Raw genomic sequence first — 9,233 nt, forward strand, 5'->3', positions numbered from 1 at the left:
CAGTTTTTATTTGTCCACTGTTAAAAGTATGTAACATTATAACATCGTAAAACTATATAAATAAACAGTTGCGTTCAAGTGTACTGAATCATAAATCCTTAAATACATATTTGTGGTGTCCGACGTGGTGGGAGATAGCTTACTGTACAAAAGACGGCTAATTACATATCATTAAACTTCATTATGTTATCCTTATTCTCACCTAAAGGTTATAGTTACTTTATTTGTTTTCCAAGGTTTGAACTTGCCGCCAGCAAAACTTTGGGCTATCTGCCATTGCTGAGTGCTCGCGCGTTTATATACTAAATTGTAATTGTCACGTGACATACTAATCCAATGGAAACTTGTCCTTTCCGGGAAGCCGGAACTATAAAAATTTCAGATAATGAAAAACATGATATACATATCATCTTAAGTTGTCCGAACATTGTCCTTATACATAAAATATCAAAACAAAGCTATAGCATCTGAAATATCGACAAAGAAGCTTGAAATAAACAATCGGACACCACTGCGCGCGCATTGATTTAGCAGACGATCAGCGTAATTACATAATACGTAAATAACATACAACATAGTTCATTTCAACCATCTAAATATTAACAATATATTTGTGTCCGGCAGGGTATACTTATTAAAAATCTTATCTGTGGTATTAAAAATACAATATTAGATCAAATGTCCAGGGGACGAATTGGTATTTAAAGATATCAAAACACATGTTTCGGTCCCCACAAAATGGCAGACGACAAAGTCTCCGTAAATAAACAATTCGATTGAAGTATTTCCCTATGTATATCAGGCATATTAGACGTTTAAATATGAATATTTGGTTACAAGAAATGATCCTTAATACGGGAATTACATGATATATAGCATTTAGAAGGTAAGCCATGAGTAATTACATACATTCCCTGCCGTAACACTTGTACAACAAAAAAAATGTAAACAAATGAAAAATTCATTTCACTTCCAGTGTTTTACACATTAAAAATTTGATAAACTTGATAATTATCCCCCTAGTACCAACATATGTACACACCTAACTTGTAAAACTATGTTTTAGCTAATGAAATGCTTCCCCCCCTTTATATTTGGTAAACAACAAAATGAAACTTTGGCCTGTGAAATCCATACATAAAAATAGTAAATTAATGCCATATCTTTGATTAAAAAAATGTTTTACTTGCTCGTGCGAGCCAAGTTACTATGCGTAAGAACACAACCGTTATGTTTAAAAGAATAATATTTCCTTTTTCTGAATTTATAATATCATAACAAGTACTTCCAATGCCTTACACTTCCCCCAACTTCAATATATATTAATTCTCCTGAATTAAAAAAAACCAGTATAACTATGTTATTTAAAAGAATTGTTCATAAATTGTCTTTCTCTTCATTGGTCTTCACCAAGTCTAAGTTGTACACCCACTGCATCAATTTTGTTCAAGATAATGTCTGTTGATGTGTCTCTCTTTGATGATGATGCTTCAATCATATCAAGCAATTGTAAGGTGGTGGGATCGTCTGTTTTACTCTTAATGATATTGGCAATTGCTTGGTACAGATAGTATCTAGACTTAACTGTCATTGTATTGCCCTCTGTTGATTGTGGGGTTTTCGTGCCTGGAAGTGCCAAAAAGTGATACTTTAATAGAAGCTCCTCCTTTGAAAATTGAAGCTGTTTCCCAGTGTTTAACTCCAATGCAATGCTAGCATACTCCCAATTGAAATATCTTTGTTCAGGGGTCATGTTTTTCCAGTTCTTCGGGGGCCATTTCACTTCAGCTGGTATGGTAATCAAAGTTACGATTTCTTCTTTTTCCCATTCCCTCCTCCCAGCTGGGAAAAGTGGCATCCCACCTCTCCTTAAAAGTTTGTCTGCTCTTTCACTGGCAGTGTAAAACTGTTCACTTTGCAGGTTCTCTCCTTCCTGTAGTCTCATTAGTTCTGCTTCATTTGACCTGGTTTCTTCTGCTAATCTCTTGGTTTCTGCCTCCTCCTGTCTCCTTAGTTCTTCCTCTTTCATTCTAATTTCCTCATCCTGTTTGTGTTTTTCCCTTCTCTTTTGTTCTGCCTCCTTTAGTCTGACTTCCTCCTCCTGTTTCTGTTTTTCCTGCTTCTTACGTTCTTCCTCCTTCTGTCTGATCTCCTCCTGTTCCTGTTTTTCCTTTCTCTTTTGTTCTGCTTCCTTTAGTCTGACTTCCTCCTCCTGTTTCCGTGTTTCCTGCTTCTTATGTTCTTCCTCCTTCCGTTTGATCTCCTCCTGTTCCTGTTTTTCCTTTCTCTTTTGTTCTGCTTCCTTTAATCTGACTTCCTCCTCCTGTTTCCGTGTTTCCTGCTTCTTATGTTCTTCCTCCTTCCGTTTGATCTCCTCCTGTTCCTGTTTTTCCTTTAGTCGGACTTCCTCCTCCTGTTTCTGTGTTTCCCGCTTCTTATGTTCTTCCTCTTTCCGTTTGATCTCCTCCTGTTCCTGTTTTTCCGTTCTCTTTTGTCCTTCCTCTGTTAATGTCATTTCCTCATCCTGTTTCTTGTAATCCTTTCCTTTCTTTATTTTCTTTGCCTTCTGTTCCTGGTGGTTAGTCTTTTTCTTTCTTTTCTCTACATATCTCTCTTCTTCTTTCTCGGACGTCTTTCTACCCTTCTTCTGGCTTGTTGGTTCCTCTAAAATCTCTGGTTCTTCATTGTCGCTGTCGTCTTCCAAAATGATGTCAGATGTTGATGGTGTTTTCAGTGGTGATAGTTGATTTGTGGCGGCTTTTGTCTGTTTTCCTGGGAATAATTCGCCTGATGTTTTTATATCCATTATATACTCCTCCTTTATGGATAATTTCCTAGCCACTACAGGAGCCACTATAGATTTTAGTTTACCGTCTATCGAGACAGAGAAGGTATGTGATCCTGCGTACTTTGTGTTAACTAGTGCTGTCATCCTTCTAATCAGAGCGTCAAGCATTTTTTGGTCTCTAAGAACGGAGTCATTCAAATGGATCATATAAAATCTTATAGAAACTCCAAGGTCCAATTTAAAAATGGCTGTAGAGTCTCCAAGTCCCAAAGTTAGTTGCTGGAGGGCCAGCCCTTCATAAATAGTGGGGCGTGTTGGTGAGTAAGATCCATTGGGTTTCTCCGACTCAACCTCTTCTTCTTGTGTACCTTTTACCATCTCCTTCGGACACTTCCACCCTAGAGTCCATTCCTCTTTCTTTCTGTTGGTGTTGTCCACCCTGTTTAAAAATTCCAGAACCTCAATCCTGGCTTTCATTGCTTCTTGAGAATTCTCATTTGATGGTAGGATTACCTTAGCATATGTCTCTGGGTAGTTTGCCATCCAAAACCCATTGTTTTCGCTCAGGAAGCTATAAGGCATCAGTTCTATTTTACTGCGGTGGTGAGCCATGACATGCTCCTTAAGGTCAACCATCCTCCTGTAGGATTTCTCTTCAGGACACCAAACACAAATGACCGAAAGCCTTTTGTGTGGGGCAGCTGCCAGATGATTTTTCAGTTGTCTCCTTGTCCTAAACGTCATGGGACACAGCCAACACTTTGCCTCAATTTGGGATGATGGTCTCATTCTGAAATTGAATCATCAATTATAAATCCCTCCACCATACAACATATATTAATACAATACATAATATCATGTAGTGTCCTGTAGTGTGACTATATTTGTTTGTGTGTTTAAAATCCTCCCCCCCTCCATATGGCATATGCTGGTAGTAAATGGATCAAGCTAAGTTTCAGTCTAAAAATATGATATTCACCCCCTTGGTCTCCCTATTTCAAAAATCTCAAGCCTCCTCAAGACAGTAAGTTGTCGTTAATTGCTTTCCGCCGCGCAGCTTGCGCATACAAAAAAAAACGCTTGGCAGTAGTTTAATCTGCCATTCCCCTGGCAGGAAGATTCATCCTTCCCTTACAGCCAATAATATGTCCTGAGAAACAATGGCCATTTGTCTCCCTTACATATTCTTCCAGAGTGGATCCAACTCTAGGAATTCCATCATGACTTTCTCCAGTCTGAGAAAAGTCAAACAGTTACTCTTAAACATAGTAACTCATCAAAACAATTAAAAACGTAACAACTTGTACAACTAATTTCGGCTATTCAAACAACGTTGAAAGGCATCTCAAACCTTCCTACTGGAGAACCAAGTGGGCGGATTCCGTCCTTGATAGGGCAGTAGTCTATCAATGTGGTAGATCTTCCCTGGCTGTTTCTTTGACCTTCTCACAAGGTAAGTGATGTCGTCAATTTTCCTTGTAACAACATATGGTCCTTTCCATTTTGATGTCAACTTATGACAAATTCCCTTTTTCTTCGATGCATCATAAAGCCATACAGCTTGACCTACTTGTAATTCGCGCTTTACTGCTTTCAAGTCATAGTGACGTTTTTGATATTCAGAATTCTGCTTAAGATGTTTCCTAGCAAGTACATGTGACTTTGCCATTGCGTCCTGTAATTCATTTACATATTTATCTGTTTCAGGGGAAGTGGATTCGTTTGGTCCATCAGGACGTGGAATAACAGCTTCCATAGGAAGAAATATGTTTCTGCCAAACATCATCATGTTAGGGGTCTGTCCTGTACTGGCGTGAACTGATGATCTGTATGCCATCATAACCTGTGGCAAAATCTCATCCCAGTTTCTCTGATCATTTTGACAATAAAATGTTAGCATGCTTAGGAGTGTTCTGTTAAATCTTTCTACGCTTCCGTTGGACTGGGGGTGTTGACTTGTACTTCTAGTTTTGTCAATTTTAAGTAGATCACACAGATCTTGAAACAGCTTTGCTTCGAAAGACCTTCCTTGATCAGAGTGGAGCTGTAAGGGTGAACCAAACCTACAAATAAATTCATTCACGATGGTACGGGCAATGGTCAGGGATTCCTGGTCCGGAATAGCATATGCTTCAGTCCATTTAGAAAAGCAGTCGCAAAGGACCAGAACATAGCGGTTTTGTCGTTTTGTTAACGGAAGTGGACCAAGAATATCAATCGCCACACGTTCCATAGGCTCGCCAACCAAGTATTGACCCAATGGAGCCTTGTTCCGCTTCAGTGATTTCCTAGCAGCACACTGGTCACATTCCTTGCAGTACCTTGTGATGGAGCTTTTCATAGCTGGCCAGTAAAAGAGTTGCTGGATCCTACTTAGCATTTTATCTGGTCCTAAATGACCTGCAGATGGAACGTCATGAAAATACTTGAAGACTGTCTTTTGGTGTGATTTTGGTACCAGGAGCTGCAATTTGAAGTTGTCTACATCGTCTTTATCAGAACAATAAAATTTTCTATAAAGCATGCCATTGTTTATTGTTAGCCTATCCCATTGTCGCCATATTGTCTTCTGGAATGATGTTCCTTTTGATACTTGGTCCCAGTCAGGTTTATTTTTCTTTTCTTGAAGATATGTCACAATGAGTGACATGTCTAGGTCTTCCAATTGGCATTGTCTGATACTATCAGGGTCCCATCCATCAATGCAGTAACCACTTGGTGTAGCACTATACTGATTTCCTGTCTGACTTCTTGTACATACTCGTACTATTTCTATTCTTGGTGTTGGTTCTTCATTTTCGTGTAACTCCTGGTTAACAAAATCAGTTTCTTCAAGTTGGATTTCGTCTGTTTCATCGTCGCTTGTGTGGTTTCCAGATTCTTGTCTCTCGCATGATTTACAAGGTCTTCTGGACAGAGCATCGGCATTTGAGTGTTTCCTTCCAGCTCTGTGTGTTACTGTCAAATTGTAAGTTCCCAGTTCTTCGAGCCATCTGGCTGTTTGACCAGTGGGTTTCTTTAGATTTTTCATCCATGATACAGCTGCGTTATCTGTGCGCAGCAAAACTTCCTGACCATATAGATAATGATGAAATGTCTTTAGTGCTATAATTACAGCAAGTAGCTCTTTTCGGGTTACACAGTATGCCTGTTCATGTATGTTCATAGATTTGCTCATGTATGCTATAACTCGTTCAAGACCATCTTGAATTTGTGACAACACTGCTCCGACAGCCTTATCACTTGCATCTGTGTCAAGTATGAATGGCAAATTTGGCAGTGGGTAGGCAAGTACAGGTGTACTTGTTAAAGCGCTTTTCAACTGTTGAAATGCCTTTTGACACTCATCATTCCAAGCAAAACGGCTATTCTTTTCACAAATTTTGTGCATTGGTCTTGCAATTGCTGCAAATCCCTTAACAAATCGCCTATAGTAAGAGCAAAGTCCTAAAAAGCTGCGCACCTGTTTTGCAGATTTAGGGACAGGCCAGTCATCTATTGCTTTTGTTTTCTCTAGATCAGTGGAAATTCCCTCCTCGGACACGATATGCCCAAGGAACCTAACTTGTTTTTGAAAGAAAATGCATTTGGCAGGTTTCAATTTAAGATGTGCATTTTGTAGACGTATAAAGATTCTTTCCAGCCTCCCAAGACCCTCTTCAAATGTCGAACTTATTGATATGATGTCGTCCATGTAGAGTAATAGTTCTTTCCACTGTAGCCCTCTGAGAACATTTTCCATCAGACGCTCAAAAGTAGATGGTGAATTTGCAAGTCCAAAGGGCATGACAGTGAACTGGTATAACCCTAAACTTGTCAGAAATGCGGTCTTTTCCTTGTCTTCAGGAGCCATGCCGATTTGCCAAAATCCTGAATTTAAGTCCATTGATCCGAAGAATTTTCACCCAGCGAGCGAGTCGAGGCACTCGTCTACTCTCGGAATCGGGTAGGAATCTTTTTTCGTGACGTCATTCAAAATTCTGTAATCAACACAGCACCTAGGGCTGCCATTTTTCTTCATTACAAGGACTATATTTGATGCCCAAGGACTAGAAGATGGTTCGATGATTCCTTTGTTCAACATCCGATTGACTTCTGATTTTTCCATCTCTTGCTTTCCAAGTGGCATACGTCTAGATCTCTGCCTAAAGGGTACTGCATTTCCTGTATTTATTCTATGTGTTACAAGGTCTGTCCTCCCTATGTCATCATCTGTCCTTGAAAATACATTTTGGTACTGTGAAAGGAGTCTGGAGAGTTGTTGTCTTTGGTCCTCATTTATATAAGTTGAACTCCTTTTTAATAAGTCAGTAAGATGTTCTGGTATTTCTTCACTAGCTGTAAAGCAATCTTTCTGTAGTGTTCTAATCTGCTCTGGTTTCAAATCATGCTCAGTATATGATTCACATGTTCCTATTGTTTCCTTTTTATACAGTTTAACTTCGTCGTCACCATAGTTGACAACATTAACAAAGTGTACTTGGTCTTGTGTATTTATAATCCCAGGTATGGTTAATGTAGACTTGGCTGTTCCTGTCGTGCCCTCTATTAATCCGTATTCTGTTAAATGATTGACTCCCGGTATTTCTACAGGCATCATAGTACTCGTCATTGGAGGAATTGTCATGTTGTCCTTAATTTCTACTCTGCAAATCATATTTGCCTTCCCTCCAATCCAACATTGTATTTCCTGGTTGTGGATCGTGTGCAAGACCATGCGCTGATAATTTACTTTACTAACTTCCTTTAGTAAGAAATCCTGTCCAAGTATTCCATCCTGATTGATATTGCATATCATAAAATTTTGACTGAAAATTTCTTGACCAAGCATTAGTTCTAAAATGATCGATCCAATGGCAAAAACCTTATTGCCATTAACGTCAAATATTTCGGATTTGTTTGGTACTAAAGAACACCAAACATTTGAAGGCAATTTTTCGTAAACATCAATAGATAATATTGACGCTGTTGAGCCACTGTCAATTAAAAAGTTGACAGGAAACCCAAAAATTAATCCGTTTGTATAAAACCCGTTATCCCAATTATCATCTGTTTCCCCTATATGTCCTGTCCGGACATGTTTTTCTCCCTTCATATCAGGCCTTTTATCTTCTGTCACTAGCTCACGACCTATTGAGCCAGCGTTCTGTCGTTTCCCTGGTTGTGATTAAAAGAGGTATTTTGTCTTTGGTTGCCCTGGAAATTCCCTCTAGCTCTTTGGTTGTTTTTGTGTGGACAGTTCCTCATAAAATGGTCTGGGGAGTTACATCCGTAGCATCTGCCAGTATTTGCCCTCTTTGATTCCCGACTTCCATGTCCTTGTTCCAGCTTTGCTATCCTATCTTGTAATTCCTGCAAATTGCTATGGTAATCCTTTTCACTCATGTGTCCTTCGGTGTCCTTGGATTCCACAGCTCTGATCATTGTTGACTTCTTTTTGTCTTGATCCCCCAATATTGATTCATACCTCTCTATTACATCAACAGCGTCTGCTATTGTGTGGCATTCCTTGTCAATACAACGACATTTCATCTCCACAGTTATTACCTTGAATAACTGGTTTAATGCAAGAGACTCCTGCGCTGCTAGGTCAAGGTCATAGTACGCCTTTTGCGCTAGTTGCCTTATATCATCCCCCACCTCAGCTATGCTTTCCCCTGCCATGCGCCTGCGCATCTCTAACTTTGAGAGCCAACGATTTTTGTGTTTTGAACTCCCAAACCTCTGATCTAACTTTTGTGTTAGCATTTGGTATGTGCGCCTGTCGCCAGGAGACAAGCTCATGTAGTATGTCCTTGCTTGGCCCCTCAAGCTAGCTGCCAAAAACAACAGTTTTGTACGGTTCCCCCATTGTCCCAATTCAGCGCAGTCCTCAAAATGCGACAAGTATTCCTCCCAACAATCCTTACCAGAGAAGGGCTCAGGTTTAAGTGTTACCTTTGGTGGGCCAATTGGTTGCATATTATGATTACCCCTACCATTCCTATCGTCAAAATCATGTCTCTGATATTCATCCCGTCCTTTATGTCTCTGATCTACTTCATCACCATGACCTTGTAAAATTGATTCCCTATCAAAGTCGTCATTGTCATCAGTGTGTATTTGATCCCCTTGTCCTAAGTCATCTAAATTTAAATCCCTTTCCATACGGAAATTTATTTCAGGGTCTGGGGAGTTCCTACCAGCATCAGTCATATTCTAAATAAAGACTTTATTTTATTTGTTGTTTCATATTTTATAGTTATAATAAATTTTTGTACAGTAAATCCACCACGTCGGGCTTAAACCACGTTTTTAAGTTGACAGGTTATTCCAAGGTTCGTATCCTGGATGCTAATTAGAATTTTAGCATCCCACTTCTGACACCAAATTGTAAGCCACCCGAGAGCATCCTGTCCTATACTCGGTAGTTTACTTTAATAACACTTAAATACAGTGTGTGACT

The 9,233-nt window shown here is 39.4% G+C and overlaps 1 protein-coding gene across 1 annotated transcript; it reads right to left on the bottom strand.

Annotated features, from left to right (window-relative positions):
- Window positions 1-1,087: 1,087 nt before the first annotated feature.
- On the bottom strand, window positions 1,088-3,412 carry LOC143050019 (uncharacterized). The gene has a single exon (XM_076223793.1). It carries the CDS (start codon window positions 3,398-3,400, stop codon window positions 1,397-1,399), a length of 2,004 nt encoding a protein of 667 aa, XP_076079908.1. The 5' UTR covers window positions 3,401-3,412; the 3' UTR covers window positions 1,088-1,396.
- Between the last annotated feature and the right edge of the window lie 5,821 nt (window positions 3,413-9,233).

This window comes from Mytilus galloprovincialis, chromosome 1 (genome assembly GCF_965363235.1).
Source record: "Mytilus galloprovincialis chromosome 1, xbMytGall1.hap1.1, whole genome shotgun sequence".
NCBI classification, from domain to species: Eukaryota; Metazoa; Mollusca; class Bivalvia; order Mytilida; family Mytilidae; genus Mytilus; species Mytilus galloprovincialis.